This window comes from Xenopus tropicalis, chromosome 9, assembly GCF_000004195.4.
Source record: "Xenopus tropicalis strain Nigerian chromosome 9, UCB_Xtro_10.0, whole genome shotgun sequence".
NCBI classification, from domain to species: Eukaryota; Metazoa; Chordata; class Amphibia; order Anura; family Pipidae; genus Xenopus; species Xenopus tropicalis.
This window is the reverse complement of record NC_030685.2, coordinates 16,512,889-16,536,217: the sequence shown is the minus strand read 5'-3', so window position 1 is coordinate 16,536,217 and position 23,329 is coordinate 16,512,889. Positions and strand designations below refer to the sequence as shown.

The 23,329-nt window shown below is 40.5% G+C and overlaps 1 protein-coding gene across 1 annotated transcript in view; it reads right to left on the bottom strand.

Moving 5' to 3' along the window:
- Positions 1-23,329, bottom strand: part of LOC101733326 — a 58,073-nt gene that overhangs the window by 8,316 nt on the left and 26,428 nt on the right. Inside the window, exons 24-48 of the mRNA XM_031893419.1 lie at positions 22,899-23,101; positions 20,902-21,002; positions 19,910-20,022; positions 19,637-19,810; positions 18,291-18,493; positions 17,278-17,390; positions 16,027-16,145; positions 15,091-15,261; positions 13,547-13,749; positions 10,144-10,247; positions 9,555-9,670; positions 8,492-8,650; positions 7,617-7,816; positions 6,584-6,690; positions 6,018-6,136; positions 5,319-5,486; positions 4,647-4,855; positions 3,966-4,069; positions 3,712-3,830; positions 3,438-3,605; positions 3,111-3,313; positions 1,610-1,713; positions 1,401-1,519; positions 595-753; positions 28-236 (exon numbers count right to left, since the gene is read on the bottom strand). Of these exons, the coding sequence (XP_031749279.1) occupies positions 28-236; positions 595-753; positions 1,401-1,519; positions 1,610-1,713; positions 3,111-3,313; positions 3,438-3,605; positions 3,712-3,830; positions 3,966-4,069; positions 4,647-4,855; positions 5,319-5,486; positions 6,018-6,136; positions 6,584-6,690; positions 7,617-7,816; positions 8,492-8,650; positions 9,555-9,670; positions 10,144-10,247; positions 13,547-13,749; positions 15,091-15,261; positions 16,027-16,145; positions 17,278-17,390; positions 18,291-18,493; positions 19,637-19,810; positions 19,910-20,022; positions 20,902-21,002; positions 22,899-23,101 (3,767 nt within the window). The remainder of the gene's footprint in view (positions 1-27; positions 237-594; positions 754-1,400; positions 1,520-1,609; positions 1,714-3,110; positions 3,314-3,437; positions 3,606-3,711; positions 3,831-3,965; positions 4,070-4,646; positions 4,856-5,318; positions 5,487-6,017; positions 6,137-6,583; positions 6,691-7,616; positions 7,817-8,491; positions 8,651-9,554; positions 9,671-10,143; positions 10,248-13,546; positions 13,750-15,090; positions 15,262-16,026; positions 16,146-17,277; positions 17,391-18,290; positions 18,494-19,636; positions 19,811-19,909; positions 20,023-20,901; positions 21,003-22,898; positions 23,102-23,329) is intronic.

Genomic DNA, 23,329 nt, shown 5'->3' with positions numbered 1-23,329 from the left:
AAAAATTCAAGGTATTTGTGTTCTTACAGGAGGGCGAGTGTATCACAGGAAATGTCCGTAGGGATAGAGCCAAGGGACTTTGCATCCAGGCTGCTAATGAAAAATGCCAGTCGGTCTGTGAACCAGATGCTGTAGTCGTTCAGAGTGAACTTGGAGAAAACAGGCCCAAGGAGGCAGAAGATCTCACCAGCGAGGAACTTTCGGACCTCTGCATTTGGCAGCTGAGCAATATTGTTCTGAAAAAAAAACAATTCATAAGGATTGGTCAAAACAGCATCAGAAATACATCCACTGTAAGGGGGACTACTACCAAATATCAAAGGTGTGATACAAAATGGATGCCTCTGGGACTCTTAAATGAAAACTATAGCTCCAGAATGAATATTTAACCATCAGACAGTTTATATCATATCAAGTGGCCTATTAAAGAATCATAGTAAACTGGAATATATATATATACATGTAACATGTCACACCCTCTGTCCAATGCTCCTGGGCAGCATTTGTCACCATCTTAGTATATAATGTGCCGTTAATGTTTGCTCTGCTGGTGGGTCCCTCAAAGAACAAGCACATTCTGGAAAACCATTTTACCTGTTTTGCTGCCGTATTAAATGCATCCAAGAATGCACCAAGACTCTGCGCATTAATTCCAGTCATGACCTTTGCAATCTTATCCCTGTCTCTGATGGCATCTCCCATTATAGCGTACCATCCAAGCTGGTCGGCTGTGAGAGAAGTTATGGCATCCGTCTGTTAAGAAAGTGAGAACACGTCAGTAACAATCATTTCAGTAGTCTCTCAAACAGTTTATACTAACAATAGAGTCAGGTGGTTTTATTCTTAATTTCCCAAATGCCCTCAGCCATGTGACTTGTGCTCTGATAAACTTTAGTCTCTCTTTACTACTGTGCTGCAAGTTTGAGTGATATCACCTCCGCCAATCCCCCTCAGCTGAACAATGGGAACATAGCAAGGCAGCAGCTCCCTGACACCTGCATTGCTAGAAATGCTCCAATGCCCCCACCTAGTGGTGGATATGAGAATAACACTCAATAGTAAAAATCCAAGTCCGGCTCTCCCAAGTCATGACCTCTCCAGTTACATTAAGCAGGAGAAACAGTAGCTTATCTGAAAGCAGTTCTATTGTGTAGTGCTGGCTCCTTCTGAAAGCTCAGAATCCGGCACAATGACCTAAGATGACTGCCTACACATCAATATTACAAGAATGGTTCAAGAATACATCTTTAAATGGTAGATTAACTTATTTTCAATGTATACGGTGTAAGTTAGTAATAAAAACTACACGACAGAACCCCTTTAAGCTATAGAGGTGTAGTTGGCCTTCAGACTTAACATAAACATCACAAAAACTTTTCATTTTTCACCATGATACGTACAAAGATGAAGTTTGGATTAAGCGTGACAATGTCATTATATGAGGCAAAGGCACTAAAGGAAGCGAAGTTGTTCTGGAGCCACCCGGCACTCCCAGCTGCACCAACACTGCAGGCTGAGCCTAAGAGTAAAATGACAGACAAATAAAACATTGAGATACACCATGGGAAAACATATCTGAACAAGCTGCACAAAATGAAGTCTCTCTTACCACTGCTTCTCTGCTGAATCAAGAGTATATTCTTTATTTTCAGGTAGATTTCTTGTTGGATGCTGGATAGATATTCATTGCGGTGGTTGTTCAGATTATTGACTCTGTATTGGTTAGATGGAAAGGGGATGTTATTCTATTTAGGAAATTCAATTTGCTGTCTCTTACACTTATAATTCTCAGACTTAAACAGAATCAGCACCTTCACCTGCGATATGAGCCTATGATTAAGTGCTGGGGAAGCATGAAACGCATCAGGCCATACATCTAATGGGTTACTGAAGTTTTTTAATGGATTGAAATATATTTGTATATTTTTTCATTTCTTAGTGGTATTTGAGCTTGTTTGTTGTATCTAGTTATGCCTGTACAATTGTTTTGCATGATTCTGACATAAAGCAATGGTTGTCAAACTTTCTCAGCTTAAGCCAGGGGTGATCCATCCTTAGGCAATGACACCCCCCTTACCACCCGGCACTTGCCTTTCCTGCAGCAGAGGGGGTCCAGTGGGGGTCCCCGTCGTTAGTGCAGAGAGGACAATTGCACTCTCTGCACTAGAAGAGCCAAGTTTCTGGTTTAGTCATTAGAAATTCCTCTCTTAAAGTTACCAAGAGTGGCTTTTTGCCTCATCTGGTAAGAGATGCTCCCGTCTGAAGCATGGTTCTCACTTTGCCTTGTGGCAGGAGCACCCCTGGTTTAAGCACCTCTTAAAGTTCAGACCTCCCCATGAAAGTCTAACCTTTGGACAGGGCAGGGTAGGAAAGACAGACTATGGTACACACAGGCAACATAGGGCAGGCAGAGTATGGCGCACACAGGCAGGGTAGGGCAGGCAGAGTATGGCACACACAGGCAGGGTAGGGCAGGCAGAGTATGGCATACACAGGCAGGGTAGGGCAGGCAGATTATGGCACACACAGGCAGGGTAGGGCAGGCAGATTATGGCACACACAGGCAGGGAAGGGCAGGCAGAGTATGGCATACACAGGCAGGGTAGGGCAGGCAGAGTATGGCACACACAGGCAGGGTAGGGCAGGCAGAGTATGGCACACAGGCAGCATAGGGCAGGCAGAGTATGGCACACAGGCAGGGTAGGGAAGGCAGAGTATGGCATACAGGCAGGGTAGGGCAGGCAGAGTATGGCACACACAGGCAGGGTAGGGCAGGCAGAGTATGGCACACAGGCAGCATAGGGCAGGCAGAGTAAAGCACACAAAGGCAGGGTAGGGAAGGCAGAGTATGGCAGGTTTTTGCTGTACTACAACAATTAATATGGGTATGGTCATGTGATAACAGGGGTGTGGTTTCAAGTGGGTGTGGTTTAAAAAGGGGAGTGGTCAAAACTGGCTTAAATTATCCACACCACAGAAGTTGGACAGCACTGCCTTAGCTCATACAAAGGGTACAGATATAAGAAAGCAAATACTTAGCGGCCAGCCCCAAAGTTTGGGAACCATTGACTTGACAATTTGAGAACAAACACCTTTTTATTTCTGCTTACATGGTTTGTAAATTCTGGCAGCTGATGGTGTTAGGAATGAGATTAATGTCACTTTCGGTGAGGCCACCAAGTAACAGGCTGAGCTTGGATCCAAAATAGTCTGTGTACTGTTCATTGGTGAAGACGGCAAATTGGTTTGCAATGGTGCCAAAGACTGCATCCAGTAAAACACTCTGGCCATTAGCAATGGACACGATATTGTTCTGTGGATAAATCAAGATAGACATTATTTTCAAACTGTTCCAAAGTGGGTGTATTAAGCACTCATTGTGGTTTGTGAGACATCCCCACTTTCTTCATCATTTGAAGTGATGGGCATTTACTTACCGTAGCTGCAAAGGACTGGAGGCTACTTAGGAAGGAGTCCAGCTGACTGAAGCTCATCCCTTGCAGAACCAGAGCAATACTGTTGATGTTACTCTCATTGGACATGACACTTCCACTGAGCAGTAGACCAGCAAGTTGGTCGGGAGACAGGTTACTGAGCAGATCCATCTGTAAGCAGAAAAGAATAGGTGCTTTCCCTTTAGCAAGGCTCCTCACAAATGTTACCCTGCTCTTGATGTTGAAGAACATAATGGTTTCAAAAGAGTTAACTTACCCCATTAAAGTTGGATTGGATGGTAACAAGGGCATTATATGAGGCATACACACTAAATTTGCCGAAGGATTGTATGAGCCAGTTCTCATTAGTCTCACCAGTTGCCACACAAGCATTTCCTGCAATATTAAGGGAGGAATGAGTTTAAGTCAAGGCTCTTGAGTACCGTAGCTCAATCATGCAGTATAGGGTAATACAAAAGGCTGATTTGAGCACCCTAGTTGTTTAAGCAATGATGTTGAGGGGGCTCCTACCTGTAGAAGTGACTTTGGCATTTAGGAATGCGTATAGGGTGTTATAAAGGCTTCTGCGGGTGTCAGGTGATAGGACATCATATACGCCATTCAAATATTTCACACTGTATAAGGAGACAAACCAACATTTCAGGAGGGAATGATATGGCAGTACAGTATGGACTTTCAAAATGAGTTCCTGAACATGTCCCACCATGGCAATCAATCTAATGAAAATCCAAAAGTAAAAATACCACCTAAAGTCATGTAGAAGTCAATGGCAAGTGTCATTTTTAAAACTTGGCATCTGGAGAAATTGAGTTTTTTTTCTACATCCATGAAAATGAGAATATTGAGAAATGGGCCCAGTCCCAGAAAAAGACTAGCACAAACAAAATGGGCCCCAAACTAAATTTCTAACTATAAGCAAATATGTGGGTAAGTTCAGGAGAATGGGCACAAGTAGTTGGACATAGCTAAAGGTTTGAAGGCTTGTGCATTTGAACAATACATGTTTTGACAAACCTCTTTAGATTGTAAGCTCTTGCAACTAGGGCCTTCTGATCTTATTGTTACGCTGTAAACCCTTTGTTAAATTTATGTAAAGTCTCTGTTCATTGGATATTAATGTAAAGCTCTGCGCGATTTGCAGGTGCTATATAAATAAATGATGATGATGATCATTGGGTTTTATACACTTACATGATTGGGTAGCTGTTACAGTTGGCTGAGTTAAGTAGGGTGCCTAATAGGTCAGCATTTATGGAGGGGAGGAAAGGTTTTAGCCTGGATGAAAACAGCAAATCCCATTGGCTGGTAGAATAGGCGGCCAGCTGACTCTTGAGTATGTCTATGCTGCCAGAGAGGTATTTCAGTTGGACGTCAGCTTTTGTTATTTGACCAATGTTCATCTGAAAGAGAAAGATCCTTTATTAACTTCCATTAACCTCAAATCCCATCTTGTTTGGGGGTATTTTTTTGTTTGATTGTGTGTATTGTAGTAACTTTATCATCTCTGCTGGTGTTTTCAACTAAAAGAGGATCGATTGTGCTGAGTGTGTGTAAATATTCTCAACTTAGCGTCTTTGTGCGCTTGTTTATTATATATATGGATGCTTCCATGGTGGGTATGCACAATAGGTATTTGGATGGTTCCAAAGCCAGACAGGCTGTATGTGCTAGCTCTGGCTAACTGTAGCTTGCCTCCAGAAGAACATGTGACTTGTAAGTGCCTGTAAGTCTACGGGGGATATAGATAATCCGGACCACTTACATGTAACAATACTATGTATGTGTTGCAAAGACATTCTACTGGGGCTCAAAGCAATTCTAGTTCCCCTTGCGAAACCCAATTGAGAATGGCTGCATAGATACCTGTTGGAACAATGTGTTGAACTGGTCCAAGAACGAATATACATCACTAATCTGAACCCCCTCGAGCCTTCCCACAATCTGACAGGCGAATTCCTCATTGTTGATGTTCCCATTCTGGAGAGCAACTTCTGCTAGTTGAGGGACACTCAGCGTCGTGATGACTTCCGTCTAGAAGAAATCAAAAGCATTTCTTAGTCTTTGGGCAACTCTTTTCCTCGTCAAAGAATGGTTACATAGTTGGGTTGAAAAAAGACCAAAGTCCATCAAGTTCAGTGTCGGACTGGCCTATCAGGATACCAGGAAAACTCCCGGGGGGGCCAGGTGTAAGTGGGCCCTCCTGCTCCTGACCATTTGGCCTACTTCATGGTCATTCCCTATTTCTGAATGGGTACAAAGAGGAGAAATAGATGGAAGGATATAAGCTAGCATGTAAATAAAAGAGACTTGGAGAAAAACGTTTGGAGAGTGGGGCCTATGGTCTAAGGTTTTCTGGTGGGCCCCTGGGGTCCCAGTCCGACACTGATCAAGTTCAACCCTTCCAACCAATCCCCAATGCACAAAGTTAAGTTGGGTTGAGACCAGATGAAGGCCTTTTCCTGTTAAAATCAGTATGGTGCAGTGTACATTAAAGAGACTGGGTGCACCAATAAAGACTGCTCAATTTGCACTTAAACCTATGTGTGTTTTTTGTATACTCACAACAGCAAAGTTTGTGTCCCATTTCATGATATCTGTATAGTCAGCATAGGCAGCAAAAACCCCAAAGTTTATGTCCAGCCATTCCTGTGATCTCTTGATGTTGTCACCGCAGATAACACCTAAAGAATATGAAAACAAACAAGCAGAAAAGACTTAAGCATGATTACCTTATTATGTGTTTACAAAATTGTATCACTTCGCCAACAGAATCCTGCACTTAAATCCATTTTTCAAAAGGGAAAAAGAATATTTCATTTTGATAGACATACTCTTAGTTTCCCAGGTGCCCTGAGTCATGTGACTTGTGCTCTGATAAACTTTAGCCCCCCTTTACCCCCCAGTAGCCCATCAGTCGAGCAATGGGAAGGTAGCAAGATAACACCCTGCACCTCTATTGCTAAATATGCTCCCGTGCCCCGCCTGGTGGTGAATATGAGAACAGCACCCAATAGTAAAAATCCAAGTCCTGCTCAGCCAAGTCATGACAGAATCCCTTTAGACACAATGGATTCTTTAATGTAAATACTTTACATTTATCCATAAATGCATCACTATTCCCTGCTTACCTGAGACTGCAAGGGTGGCGTCAAATTGTCTTTTGATTAATATGTTATATATCATCTGTTTGGTTTCCTCTGTCATATACTGTGCGGCATTGCTGAAACCCTGAATTCTGTGAATAATAGAAAATGTATTAGCACAAATGAAGAAGGAGAAGGGTTTTAAGACCTGGGAAGGTGATAGTAGAGGGGATAGACATCCCCATTTCCAAAACAATTGGGACACTGTAAAATATATCTCCTATATCAGTAATTTTGTCATTATCTAATGGGGACCTGAACCATAGTTGGACCTTCAAAGGGGGCTTGAACTGAAAAAGTCCAACAACTGCTCTAAACCAGAGAGCCAAGTGAGTTTAAAAAAAAAAAGCTGGGGCACTGTGTGAAGTGTAAATAAAAAGAGATTGAGATGATTTGCAAATCAGTTTAACCCTATATTTAATTGTAGATAGTACAGAAACTAGTCAGTAAAATGACTGGGTATGGGGCTGGGCTTCTCAGAAGTCAAAATGGGGAGGGGTACAACATAGGATAAGTCTTGTCCTAGGCTTAATAATGGTCTAAACTCTAAGCCGTTATGCCCACAGCACCAATGGGTGATGACTGTTGTGAAAAAATCCGCCAATGGCGAAACGCGGAAATTCTCCACAAATCCATGCCTGGCGAAAAAATGTTGCCCAACACTAGAGCTGAAAGCAAGAAGTAGTGTTCTGGCTATTATGTTAGACATCTGAGCACTCCAGCCTTTATAGATTACATTTTTGCCTAACTAACTATATTAGAAATGTTTTTTATTTTGCGCAGTTTATCCATTTTACCTGGTTGCATTTTGAAACTGAACTGTTAATTCAAGGATTGACCCTAAGGATTGACCTTAAAAATTGCCCCTGAAATGCTAAATGGCTACTTATCGCCCAGATACTTTCTGTACAGAGAGCACTTCATTGACAGGTCTATATTGGTACTGAGCAATGTAAAAGTGCAAAAGTGTGAATTCATTTAGATCCATCAGACTCACAGTTACATTTGGGGCACTTACATTTTCTGGAAGGAATCACAAGGCAGGGGGTATGGGATCAATGATACTTCTGTGACGTTGACAGCAAACAGGACATTTACAAGGGTCACTTGGAACCATTGTGTCCACTGGTCCATGGTGAATTTATTAAAATCGACTGAGATGGTCTGAAAGGTGTCCTGCACAATCAAGTCTATCGCTGGGCTGTTCCTCAGGTCATTCTGTAATAAAATATATTATTGCAGGTATTAGTACATTATACCCCTTGTGGTGCATCTGGATATGGGGAACCCAAGCTTATTTGTACCCCCATAAATGGGCAGTAAATTACGGCACATACAGTAGCTTTTTGTGCAGTCTGGGGGTTCCCAAACTCTGCCACATTCAGATTTAAAAAGAGTTGGGGAGCAAAACAAGCATAAACAAAGTTCCTTGGGGGACCAAGTAAGGGCTGTGATTGGCTATTTGGTAGCCTCTATACAGACTGGCAGCCTACAGGAAGTTTTACTTGTCGGCACGGCTGGTTTTTTGCAACCAAAACTTGTCACCAAGCCAGAAATTCAAAATTAAGCCCCTACGTTGAGGCCACTAGGAGCAACATCCAAGGGGTTGGTGAACAATATGTGGCCCCTGAGCCACTGGTTGGGGATCACTTCTCTACTCCATTGTTTGGTTCAGGGAATAAATGTCCATCCCAAATCTCACTCTAAATGACCTTCAAGTTGGGCTTTCAGGTGTCTCTAGGAGAGCAAACATCTCAACTAAAGGTCCCCATACACGGGCCGATTCTAGCTGACGATATCAGTCCCTTAGACCAGTGTATGGGCACTACCGACGGGCCTGCCCGACCCATATCTGGCCTGACCATATTTCTTGAATATAAGAAGTAGAATTACCGGAGCAACAGTGTTTATCTGTGTGTAGAAAGTAAGGAACTCCTGGGTGGTATCCAGATATTCCAGGACAGTTGTGACGGTCTTTTCATCCCTCAAACCTCCTGAAGTGGTAACGAAGTCAGCAATCTGAGTGCCTGTGCATACCGACAGCGCCTCCTCCTGGTAATAAGGAATAAGAAACATTAGGTATCTAGAAACAAAATTTGCTAATTTAGTTTCCAAATAAAATCTGCATGAAGGCTGTACTCAGTGTGTGTTGGTTAGGTATCACATGTATTAAAGGGATAATGTACCCCCTACTGTAAATGATAAGGATATTAGAAGTCACTCGGGGGTTCTGTGCCCATATAAAGGCACAAGGCTGCAGGCTGAGTTATACAGGGAACTCTGAGTATCACTCATGTATTATAAGGGATAATGTACCCCCTACTGTAAATGATAAGGATATTAGCAGTCACTGAGGGGTTCTGTGCCCATATAAAGGCACAAGGCTGCAGGCTGAGTTATACAGGGAACTCTGAGTATCACTCATGTATTATAAGGGATAATGTACCCCCTACTGTAAATGATAAGGATATTAGTATCACTGAGGGGTTCTGTGCCCATATAAAAGCACAAGGCTGCAGGCTGAGTTATACAGGGAACTCTGAGTATCACTCATGTATTATAAGGGATAATGTACCCCCTACTGTAAATGATAAGGATATTAGCAGTCACTGAGGGGTTCTGTGCCCATATAAAGGCACAAGGCTGCAGGCTGAGTTATACAGGGAACTCTGAGTATCACTCATGTATTATAAGGGATAATGTACCCCCTACTGTAAATGATAAGGATATTAGAAGTCACATTATAATAGTTTCTATATCTCACATGACATTGGTGCCATCAATAAGCACTGATTAGAACCAAAGACATCACATCTATGATATAATAGTTTGTTTACCAGCTATTCTAAGCTTTTGTGTATTATAAAGTGTCTTGGTCTTGCAGTTTGTACCAACATTATTTCTCGCGTATCTGCTGTACAAATCTTTCCAACACATCAGAAGGCTTATTCCTTACCGTGTTGAAGTTTACATCTAAGCTTTGGAACTCCTGCAGGGAGGCGTAGCTGCTAAACTGCCCGTAGTTGCTTTCAATCCACGTACTGCTGCTTTTCCCTGAGTTACAAGTAGAGCCTGCCGGGAAGACAAAGCAATACTATTTCTTATACATGTAATGATGGAATATTACCCCCCCCCCCCCAAAAAAAAAGCAATTTTATAGACCCACTAAACATTTTCTCTGTTAATATGAGATTATACCTATGTTAGACATAGCTTTATAGTGTCTTTCTATACAAGCAATGGGCTATAAGCCCATATATGATGCCTTTTCAGTTATATGTATAGATTGGCCACAACTCCACTAGGATCAATAGGATCAGGCTATTACTATTTCCCACAAAGCCATCAACCCAGTTGGCCTTTGCTTAGTTCGTCTTAGATTACTTGTGCTATATAGGCACTGAGTTTGCCCAAGTGCAGTAACCCATAGCAACCAATCAGCAGGTAGAATTTACTGGTCACCTGTTTAAAAGAAAGCATCCTATTGGTTGCTGCGGGTTACTGCTCCTGGGCAAACTTGTGCCTTTTATTACATATGACATTACCTGAAGAGGCCTTGATATCACTGAGATAAGTCTTGATTCTTGTATGAAAAGCCATACGTTGATCCACGGAGAGTCTACTGAATGCACTACTGAAGCCTTCTACCCTGTAGCCAACATAGAAAGAGTAGAGACGGTTGGTTAGGGGAATCAACAAGCAAAGGCTGCCTCAGTCACTATGCAGAATTCCTTCTGGTGGTTTAGAGTAGGAGTTGGCAAGATGTTATCAATCCCTTCTCTAAACCATCATCAGACTTGAGATGTTTAGTTGGATACATCTTGGTAAGAAAGACAGAAGATCAGTAGGATCTGAAGGAAGGAAGTGTATATATGTATATAGTGAATAAAGTACCCCCTATTGTAAAATATACGGATATTATAAGTCACCGAGGAGTTCCATGGCCATATAAAGGCACAAGCCCGAAGGCCGAGTGCTTTTATACAGGTTATGGAACTCCAAGGTGACTTCTATAAAGTACAACAGGGGGGTCATTTGTTTATTATAGTATACAAGTTTTAGTGAGTCATGTGACAGATATTACATCACTAAGCTTCGATTATAACTGATGACATCACTAAGCACCATTTATAAGGATATCATTTATAGTTTGGTCCAATAGGGAAATGACCCAACTGTATATTATACAGTGAATAAAGTACCCCCTATTGTAAAATGTAGGGATATTATAAGTCACCGAGGAGTTCCTTATAATATATAGTGAATAAAGTACCCCCTATTGTAACATATAGGGATATTATAAGCCCCCGAGGAGTTCCTTATAATATATAGTGAATAAAGTACCCCCTATTGTAACATATAGGGATATTATAAGCCCCCGAGGAGTTCCTTATAATATATAGTGAATAAAGTACCCCCTATTGTAACATATAGAGATATTATAAGCCCCCGAGGAGTTCCTTATAATATATAGTGAATAAAGTACCCCCTATTGTAACATATAGGGATATTATAAGTCACCAAGGAGTTCCTTATAATATATAGTGAATAAAGTGCCCCCTATTGTAACATATAGGGATATTATAAGCCCCCGAGGAGTTCCTTATAATATATAGTGAATAAAGTGCCCCCTATTGTAACATATAGAGATATTATAAGCCCCCGAGGAGTTCCTTATAATATATAGTGAATAAAGTACCCCCTATTGTAACGTATAGGGATATTATAAGTCACCGAGGAGTTCCTTATAATATATAGTGAATAAAGTGCCCCCTATTGTAACATATAGGGATATTATAAGCCCCCGAGGAGTTCCTTATAATATATAGTGAATAAAGTGCCCCCTATTGTAACATATAGGGATATTATAAGCCCCCGAGGAGTTCCTTATAATATATAGTGAATAAAGTACCCCCTATTGTAACATATAGGGATATTATAAGTCCCCGAGGAGTTCCTTATAATATATAGTGAATAAAGTACCCCCTATTGTAACATATAGGGATATTATAAGTCACCAAGGAGTTCCTTATAATATATAGTGAATAAAGTGCCCCCTATTGTAACATATAGGGATATTATAAGCCCCCGAGGAGTTCCTTATAATATATAGTGAATAAAGTGCCCCCTATTGTAACATATAGGGATATTATAAGCCCCCGAGGAGTTCCTTATAATATATAGTGAATAAAGTACCCCCTATTGTAACATATAGGGATATTATAAGTCCCCGAGGAGTTCCTTATAATATATAGTGAATAAAGTACCCCCTATTGTAACATATAGGGATATTATAAGTCACCAAGGAGTTCCTTATAATATATAGTGAATAAAGTGCCCCCTATTGTAACATATAGGGATATTATAAGCCCCCGAGGAGTTCCTTATAATATATAGTGAATAAAGTACCCCCTATTGTAACATATAGGGATATTATAAGTCCCCGAGGAGTTCCTTATAATATATAGTGAATAAAGTACCCCCTATTGTAACATATAGGGATATTATAAGTCACCAAGGAGTTCCTTATAATATATAGTGAATAAAGTGCCCCCTATTGTAACATATAGGGATATTATAAGCCCCCGAGGAGTTCCTTATAATATATAGTGAATAAAGTGCCCCCTATTGTAACATATAGGGATATTATAAGCCCCCGAGGAGTTCCTTATAATATATAGTGAATAAAGTACCCCCTATTGTAACATATAGGGATATTATAAGTCCCCGAGGAGTTCCTTATAATATATAGTGAATAAAGTACCCCCTATTGTAACATATAGGGATATTATAAGTCACCAAGGAGTTCCTTATAATATATAGTGAATAAAGTGCCCCCTATTGTAACATATAGGGATATTATAAGCCCCCGAGGAGTTCCTTATAATATATAGTGAATAAAGTGCCCCCTATTGTAACATATAGGGATATTATAAGCCCCCGAGGAGTTCCTTATAATATATAGTGAATAAAGTGCCCCCTATTGTAACATATAGAGATATTATAAGCCCCCGAGGAGCTCCTTATAATATATAGTGAATAAAGTACCCCCTATTGTAACGTATAGGGATATTATAAGTCACCAAGGAGTTCCTTATAATATATAGTGAATAAAGTGCCCCCTATTGTAACATATAGGGATATTATAAGCCCCCGAGGAGTTCCTTATAATATATAGTGAATAAAGTGCCCCCTATTGTAACATATAGGGATATTATAAGCCCCCGAGGAGTTCCTTATAATATATAGTGAATAAAGTACCCCCTATTGTAACATATAGGGATATTATAAGTCCCCGAGGAGTTCCTTATAATATATAGTGAATAAAGTACCCCCTATTGTAACATATAGGGATATTATAAGTCACCAAGGAGTTCCTTATAATATATAGTGAATAAAGTGCCCCCTATTGTAACATATAGGGATATTATAAGCCCCCGAGGAGTTCCTTATAATATATAGTAAATAAAGTACCCCCTATTGTAACATATAGGGATATTATAAGCCCCCGAGGAGTTCCTTATAATATATAGTGAATAAAGTACCCCCTATTGTAACATATAGGGATATTATAAGTCACCTTAGAGTTCTATGACCCTATAAAAGCACAAGGCCGAAGGCCTCTTTCTTTTATACAGGTTATGGAACTCCGAGGTGACTTCTAATATCCTCATATTTTACAATAGGGGTACTTTATTTATTATAATATACAAGTTTTAGTGAGTCATGTGACAGAAATTACATCACTAAGCTCCGATTATAACTGATGACATCACTAAGCACCATTTATAAGGATTTAAATTATAGTTTGGTCCCATAGGGAAATGACCCAACTGTATATTATGATTATATTAGATACACTGTGCTAGAATATGCACCTGCGTTTGATAAGGAATTCATATTTTATTTTAGAATTATCTGCAATGGTTACAAAGGGGGAAGCCTTACATGGCGGACTGGGCGGTGCAGTCGACGTTCAAAGGAAGGAGGTTGATTTCCTGTACAGCCATACTGGGCAGCAAAAGGTCCAACTTCTTGCCAAACCAAGCGGTATAATCCGCGGGTGTTTGCAGATTCAGAGAGACGACACTCCAGACTGTTTGGTATATCAGATACTGAACGTTAGCGTCTGGAAGCACCACAATGTTCCTCTGCAATGAAACAGAACAATACAGGCATCTATCATGTTTTATCTTATTTTCCGCTTTTGTGTAATGGGAATATTAAAAAGTTTGTTTTCTTTTTTGTTTTCACTTAACTACATTGCAGTTTTAGCCTTTCCTTAGCTGCTATTGTTTCTTAATCTGGTCATTACCTCCCATAGCCCTTCTTCTGTGTTACAATACCCTTGCAAGATGGCTTCCCTTCATTTTGCTGAGAGATACCATAAATCTACAGATGTATAGATATCCTTCTACACTAAGCCCAGTTCAGCCTTTACATGGGCCTTTAAAGGTAAGTAAGCTTTATCAGAAAGGTCTATGTAAATACAGCCATAAGCACTCACAGAAACGCTGCACTGAGTTCTCTGTCAAAAGATTAGTTGTGTCTGTTTTCCTGTGCCAGAGACACACAGCTCTCTCCTCTCTCCCCTCTCCTGCTCCCCCCTCCCTCAAGAATGCTAAGAACTCCCTCTCCCCCCTTAGGAATGTGGATCTGAGCCAAGCAGCAGGAAGCTGACTCTTGGGGGCTGATTTACTAACCCACGAATCCGACCCGAATTGGAAAAGTTCCGACTTGAAAACGAACATTTTGCGACTTTTTTTTGTATTTTTTGCGATTTTTTCGGCGTCTTTACGAATTTTTCGTTACCAATACGATTTTTGCGTAAAAACGCGAGTTTTTCGTAGCCATTACGAAAGTTGCGTAAAATCGCCCGATTTTTCCGTAGCGTTAAAACTTACACGAAAAGTTGCGCCTTTTTCGTAGCGTTAAAACTTTAAAGGTGCGAAGTTTCGCGTAAGTTTTAACGCTACGAAAAAAGCGCAACTTTTTGCGCAAGTTTTAACGCTACGAAAAATCGCCAGATTTTACGCAACTTTCGCAATGGCTACGAAAAACTCGCGTTTTTACGCAAAAATCGTATTGGTAACGAAAAATTCGTAAAGACGCCGAAAAAATCGCAAAAAATACGAAAAAAATCGCAAAATACCGATCATTACGAAAAAAACGCAATCGGACTCATTTCGACCCGTTCGTGAGTAAGTAAATGGGCCCCTTAGTCTAACTAACTGAGCATGTACAGGGGTCTCTGTTTCGGTGCAGGAGTGAGGCATTATGGGAACTTTCTTTACACAGCTCAGTGTTTTTTTTTCCTATGAAGCTTCTGATCATCTGAACGGGAGAGATATGGGGAGACTTAAGGGCACTATTGAGACAACTGAAGGTATGCCTGCAGCTTGAGATTAACTCTTTATTAGCCTTTCCTTCTCCTTTAATCTTCTCCTGGTTTATGTGTCTTTGGGTGGAGCACTGAATATTGGAATACTAACCTCTTGTGCCACTCTGTTACACTCCACCATGAAAGCAGAAACGTCTTTGTAGCTGTTGCGTTTCGATAGCTCGACCAGAATGGGTACAGCCTGCATCTGATTCCTAATGGCTGTGGTGTTCATTAGCAGGTTGGCCAGTTGGGTGGCAGAAAGCACCTCCAGAACGTCATACTGTAAAAGATACCAAAAGTCTAAATAGCAAAGATATTAAAGCTACAAACAGGGGGGGAAAATGCTCAAAATAGAGGAATTTTACATCCTTTGGAAGGTAAAACTCCTAGGGGCTGATTTACTAAGACACGATTTCGAATCCGAATTGGAAAAATTCCGATTGGAAACGAACATTTTGCGACTTTTTCGTATTTTTTGTGATTTTTTTTCGGCGTCTTTGCGATTTTTGCGTAAAAACGCGAGTTTTTCGGCGTCTTTACGATTTTTGCGTAAAAACGCGAGTTTTTCGGCGTCTTTACGAAAGTTGCGCAAAGTCGCGATTTTTTTGTAGCGTTAACACTTGCGCGCAAAGTCGCGCCTTTTTCGTAGCGTTAAAACTTAAAAGGCGCGACGTTTCGCGCAAGTTTTAATGCTACGAAAAAATCGCGACTTTGCGCAACTTTTGTAATGGCTACGAAAAACTCGCGTTTTTACACAAAAATCGTAAAGACGCCGAAAAACTCGCGTTTTTACGCAAAAATTGTAAAGACGCCGAAAAAAACGCAAAATTACCGATCATTGCGAAAAAAAACGCAATCGGACGCATTCGGCCCGTTCGTGGGTTAGTAAATGTGCCCCCTAGTGCCTTTCCATCCCTTCAATGGCTACAGCAATGAGAGAGTGGGATCAGCCCTTGAGTTCTATATTGTATATTTAGGTGTCTATGTCCCCATTAGGTAGGCAAAATAACATGTTGCTAGGCATACAGCATAGACAGAAGCTTACCGCATTGAAATTAACGTAGTACAAGTCCAGTTGATAAATCGTGGCGTAATAGGAAAAGTTGAAGAAAATGTTGTTCATGTAAGTTTCACTGTTTGTGTATAAGCTACTGCAGACTGTGCCTGGAAGGAGAGCAAGAGACACTTTATATACTTGTATTATAATTACTATTATATTATAGATTATTTATATCATGAACAGTTTGGTCATTTCCCTATGGGACCAAACTGTAAATTATATCCTTATAAACGGTGCTTGGTGATGTCATCAGTTATAATTGGGGCTTAGTGATGTCATTTCTGTCACATGACTCACTGAAACTTGTATATTATAATAAATAAAGTAACCCCTGTTAAAATGTAAACCCTCATGTAAAATATGAGGATATCACCGCTGAGCTCCATAACCTGTATAAAAGCACTCAGCCTGCAGCCTTGTGCCTTTATATGGGCACAGAACCCCTCAGTGACTTCTAATATCCTTATCATTTACAGTAGGGGGTACATTATCCCTTATAATACATGAGTGATACTCAGAGTTCCCTGTATAACTCAGCCTGCAGCCTTGTGCCTTTATATGGGCACAGAACCCCTCAGTGACTGCTAATATCCTTATCATTTACAGTAGGGGGTACATTATCCCTTATAATACATGAGTGATACTCAGAGTTCCCTGTATAACTCAGCCTGCAGCCTTGTGCCTTTATATGGGCACATAACCCCTCAGTGACTGCTAATATCCTTATCATTTACAGTAGGGGGTACATTATCCCTTATAATACATGAGTGATACTCAGAGTTCCCTGTATAACTCAGCCTGCAGCCTTGTGCCTTTATATGGGCACAGAACCCCTCAGTGACTGCTAATATCCTTATCATTTACAGTAGGGGGTACATTATCCCTTATAATACATGAGTGATACTCAGAGTTCCCTGAATAACTCACCCTGCAGCCTTGTGCCTTTATAGGCACATGGAACTCCTCAATGACTTATAAAATCCCTATATTTTACAATAGGGGGTACTTTATTCACTATATATATATATATATATTTAATTATGCAAAAACTGAATAAAGATTTCCAATGTTTTTGATGACCAATAAGCAGTTTGCTTTCATTAGTCTAACTGCATTGGTTCCTTAAAAGCAAACATCTAATTAGTAGCTACAGACTACTGAAATAGCATGTAATTCATGTTCCAATTAAAGCAATAAATGGCATTGTTTATTGGGCAGATGGAGGTATAACCGTACCTGTGGTGCTGGCGAGGGCAGAATTGTAGTTCAAGTAACTGATAATTCTGTTGAATACCTGATTCCTGAGGTCATCGCTCAGGAGGCTAAAAACTCCACTGAAAGCAGAGAATCTGAAGAAAATGATTAGAAAAAGGGTTACATTCAGAATTCAAGGAAGGACTTCCATTTAATGAGGAACTTGGAAGCTCAAATTATGTCTAAATGGGTCCCTGCGAGGCATGTATATGGAGCCTCTCTGCAAACTGACACTTAAATTGCCTTATGGTACCTAAGGGCACTGATCCAAAATTGCACAAAATACCGGCACAACAGGATTTGTTTTAGCGGGATAAACCCTGCTGATTTTAATAGTAGCAAACCATGTAACGTTTCGGGGGCACGCCCCTTCGTCAGAAACGTTACATGGTTTGCTACTATTAAAATCAGCAGGGTTTATCCCGCTAAAACAAATCCTGTTGTGCCGGTATTTTGTGCAATTTTGGATCGTGGTGGAGAGTACCGACGTCTCTAAAAGTTCTGTGCACCAGGTGGAACAGAGTGGAAAGGCCAGGGTGTGCTGGTGAGTGTGGATTGACCTAAGGGCACTGACCCAGGCAACCAGGAAGGTGTCAGACATGGGGGTATATACAAAAGAAGAAGGGGGTGTGGCCTTTATTTCTATATGAATGAGCAAGGAACCAACCTATGTTATTTTTACCTCTCTCCCAACTGAAATTTGAAATGTTTTCCAGTTCCTAGACTCACTGAACCAGTCAACCAGAAAGGAGGCTATATATTATTATATTTATTACATTACCTTAACTCCATAAATAAATGCCTGGTTACTACATGTAATAAACCTGGTAACGTAATCATACGTTATTTTTCAGTACAGCTACTAGAACGTTTCCAGCATGAGAATTAACATACCCAACCCAAATGATCATAGAATATCGCATAGAGGCCGAATGATACTAAAAGTGAACGTTGTGGCATTAAATTAACTCTTTCAGCAATGAATAATTACTCACAAATCAGAAAAATAACTGCAGCTGATATCCAGTGGGATCAGATTCAGCACCTCTGCGGTAATGCCAGGGAGGAAGTATTGGAAGCTAACGGAAATAGTTGCCATCTGTTCCGCTGTGATGAATTTGAAATTTACTGCCATATTGTCGAAGAGGAAGACCATGACCAGTTGCCGTACATCTGCTGACATGGTCTGAACTGTAAGCTGCCCAAGAAAGAAAGGAACATCTCAACATTTGCTCTTTTACCCCCCAATCAGGTATTGGAAGGGGCCTTTGGGGCTATTGGGGGATGTGTAAAGTTGTAACTCAACATCATCAGGAAGCCACTTCAATGGGCAAGCTTGATATACAGTACAGGTATAGGATCCCTTATTTTATTTTTACAAAATGATTTCCCTTTTCTCTGTAATAATAAAACAAAACCTTGTACTTGATCCCAACTAAGATATAATTACCCCTTATTGGGGGCAGAACAGCCCTATTGGGTTTATTTCATGGTTAAATGATTCCCTTTTCTCTGTAATAATAAAACAGTACCTGTACTTGATCCCAACTAAGATATAATTACCCCTTATTGGGGGCAGAACAGCCCTATTGGGTTTATTTATTGGTTAAATGATTCCCTTTTCTTTGTAATAATAAAACAGTACCTGTACTTGATCCCAACTAAGATATAATTACCCCTTATTGGGGCAGAACAGCCCTATTGGGTTTATTTAATGGTTAAATGATTCCCTTTTCTCTGTAATAATAAAACAGTACCTGTACTTGATCCCAACTAAGATATAATTACCCCTTATTGGGGCAGAACAGTCCTATTGGGTTTATTTAATGGTTAAATGATTCCCTTTTCTCTGTAATAATAAAACAGTACCTGTACTTGATCCCAACTAAGATATAATTACCCCTTATTGGGGACAGAACAGCCCTATTGGGTTTATTTCATGGTTAAATGATTCCCTTTTCTCTGTAATAATAAAACAGTACCTGTACTTGATCCCAACTAAGATATAATTACCCCTTATTGGGGGGCAAAAAAAATCCTATTAGGTTTATTCAATATGCAAATGATTTTTAGCAGACTGAAGTTACGGAGATCCAAATTACGGAAAGATCTCTTATCCGGAAAACCCCAGGTCCCAAGCATTCTGGATAACAGGTCCCATACCTGTACTAATACCACCTCTCATATAGGGACCTTCTTTCATTACCAGTGTCCCTTGTTCTTATTGTGGCCCCACATTTCTGATTAACAAGCACCAATAAACAACCTGGAGCCATGGGACATTACAGTTCTGCAAGCTCCGCCTATGAAATAGGAAATGAAAGATTGATACTATAGTTACCTTTTGGAATGCAATGTTGAAATAACGCAAAAATTCAAAGATGGAATTCAGAGGGACGCAGCTCCCCTTTAGACTTTGCAGCACAATTTCCATTGTAGTTACATTAACCAAAGCATCGGAGATCATGATGGCTTCAACTTTCTGTTCAATGGTGGTATTCTGGATGGATGCAATCTGGAAGAAAAATATCAATGCTCATCCCCACATTCCTGGGCATCTAACAACATCTGACCTTTACATGTTCCCTTTGAAGTTCCAGTATCCAGAACTTACTATATTAAAGCTTGGGTTCACTTGAAGCACATCTACCAGGAGAACATTTGAGAAGAAACTTTTCCATGTGATGTCTATCCACTCTAACTGGGGCTGGTCGGGACTATAACAGCCTGGCGGAGAAAGGAAACAAATAAGTGATAAGGAACAACCTTCATCAGACAAATGTTATCATTAATAGATATTTCTAGTATAAATAAATCTAAAGCAACTGGACTTGTTTGGTAATCATTGAAGACGTTTCACTACTCATCCGAGCAGCTTCTTCAGAAGCTGCTCGGATGAGTAGTGAAACGTCTTCAATGATTACCAAACAAGTCCAGTTGCTTTAGATTTATACTAGATATACTATGACCTGGATGAATGAAAATCTTCATACACATTAATAGATATTATGGTTATCACAAAGAGGTCAGTCGATATATGTGTTTAGCCATAACTATGAGGCTAATTTGCAAATCTGCTGAGGCTCAAGTGGACATCTTGCTCCTCATACATGGAGTAATTGCTGTGTTTGCCCATGTTTTCCCTACAGTGGGCAGTTTCTCTTCCATATTAGATGTTAGGTTGGCTGGTCATGTTACTATGTTTAGCCTAGGGGCCATAACAACCTCCTGGAAGGCATCATCAAGCAACTTGAAGTCCAAGTCTAGTTTTCAAAACTATAGTAGCGACTTAATGGTTGAGGCCATGATTTCTGTGATGGTAGGTTGAGAACCATTGCCGAAGGCCAAAGTGGTTATGCTCTGTTTCAGTAATGTGGATTAAGATATTCACGTTTCATGACCTACACCTTGGGTAGCATAATGTGGTTAAAACTAGGTATCCTCTGCCACAAGGGTCCACCAAGATGGATGTTAGATAGGACACGCTAACTTTGCTGCTGGTAATAAACACCTTCATACAATGAAGACTGCAAGCATCTTCCTTGTATCATTCTGCCTTGGTACTGTCCAACTGACTGGGCCATACTATACTTATTGTGAAATTACCTTGCAATTCTGTGCTCTTCAGACTACTGACAATCCAGTTTACAATGTACGTCCTGGTATCCGATGACATGATGCCATATGCTTGGTTAAAAATGGCCACACTGTAATACATAAATTGCAGACATGCTGGTTAACAGGTAACGTAAATACTATTTGATTTATAAAGGCTTTCGATAAAACGTAGCTTTGGACAATGAGTATGGGGAGTCCCTATTAGGATGCCTGATATACTATACCATGTTATATATTCTTATAAACTTGCCTTTTTTACCCTCCTCACCCTTTACTCTGTTACTCTGTAACATAGTAAGTTAGGTTGAAAAAAGACGTACGTCCATCACGTTCAACCATAATGCCTATATATAACTTGCCTAACTACTAGTTGAGCCAGAGGAAGGCAAAAACCCCCATCTGAAGCCTCTCTAATTTGCCGCAGACGGGAAAAAAATCCTCCCTGACTCCAAGATGGCAATGGGACCAGTCCCTGGGGCAACCTGTCATGTAATGATCTTCAGAAGGGCATTTTTTGGTGTTCAGAGCTTAACACTATTTTAACACTTTCTGCAATAATTGGTTGGAACTCTGGAGGACTTGGTGAATGCCTTGTTGCTGTAACGATCTATCTCTATGATTGCATAAACACTTCGATAATATGCAGCAAAATACTGGGAGCTGAAGCACGGGAGAAACTGGGTATGACAGCAATGTAATGGAAGATATGGAAGATATATGCTGCACTGCTCAACCAAACTTTGCTGGACTAGAAATCCCAGAATAATGTAACATATAGAGGCAGAGGCATGCTGGGAGCTGTAGTCCAGCAACATCAGGGTTGTATTTTTAAAGCAGTATTGCCCAATAAAACTTTTCAGGCTCTCCAATGAGAATCCCAGCTGATCTGTGTAAATCCGGCTCCCTGTTCTCTGTTCCTGCAATTGGAGTTGGGAGCATTAAGCCCAGTTTCCCAGCACTGAACAAGTCTGTCCCTTTATCCCCATGTCTGATTCCTGTGTCATATAATGAGGGGAAATAATGACATAATTATCTCTATATGTAAGGTACCAGCAAGGGGCCTGACACAGTGCTGGGAATCAGCATTCTCATTGGTCAGTTTCTGGTCAGTAAAATTCTTATTGGTGAACTGGTTTCCATGTGTAATTATGTTTTTCATCAATTTCTATAGAGAACTATGGGGGGCGCAGTGGGACAGCTTTATGGTTGGGTTGAGTGTCCCTTGAAAGATGTTGTAAAACCTTCCATACCATCTCACAGTGTATGTGAAGATTCCTTCTTAAGGAAATAAAGACTTCTACACATAGACACCCCAAATACATAGTAGGGCCACTAATACAGGCTTAGGGGCACATTTACTAACCCACGAATCCAAATCCGAATTGGAAAAATTCCGATTGGAAAACGAACATTTTGCGACTTTTTCGTATTTTTTGCGGGTTTTTTTTGGCGCCTTTACGGAAATTGTCGCGACTTTTTCGTTACCAATACGATCTGCGCGAAAAAACGCGAGTTTTTCGTAGCCATTACGACTTGCACGAAAAAACGCGACTTTTTCGTAGTCATTCCGAAAGTTGCGCAAAATCAAGCAATTTTTTTCGTAGCTTTAAAACTTAAAAGGCGCGACTTTTCGCGCAAGTTTTAACGCTACGAAAAAATCTCAACATTTTGCGCAACTTTCGGAATGGCGACGAAAAAGGCGCGACTTTTTGCGCAAGTTTTAACGCTACGAAAAAATCGCCAGATTTTGCGCAACTTTCGGAATGGCTACGAAAAAGTCGCGACAATTTTCCGAAAAATCGCAAAATACCGATCATTACGAAAAAAACCCAATCGGACGCATTCGGCCCGTTCGTGAGTAAGTAAATGTGCCCCATAGACACCCCAAATACATAGTAGGGCCACTAATACAGGCTTCTTGTGTGATTTCTAGTGAATTCCAGGTGATGCCATTACACTCAACTTTACCCCCAGCCAACACTTACATGGAAGTGAGAGTGTTACAGTCTTGGACAGGGATGAGATTAAGGGTTTGGGGGGTGAAGAACTGGATAAAGAAGTAGATCCGTTGCTCAAACATCTCCACAAGTTGCACAGTGGTGAAGCTTTGCATCTGCGGAGCCTCAATTTGCAAATAATTCAGAAGGATGTAACTTCCCACCTCCACATTTTCAATGTTAATCTTTTTCTGGAAGTGAAAGACGGACAATGAATTTATATGTATTATTTATTCATGCCCTAAATCAAATATATATCTGGAGATTCGGCCGAATTCCACGTCAAAGGATTGGGAATTCGGCCAAAGCCGGGAAGGCTTATTTGTTTTTGTATATAATAATAGTGATCGAATCTGTCCCGGTTCGCGAATTTGCGATTTTTTTTCAAAAGATTCGCGAAAAATTTGCGATACAGCAAA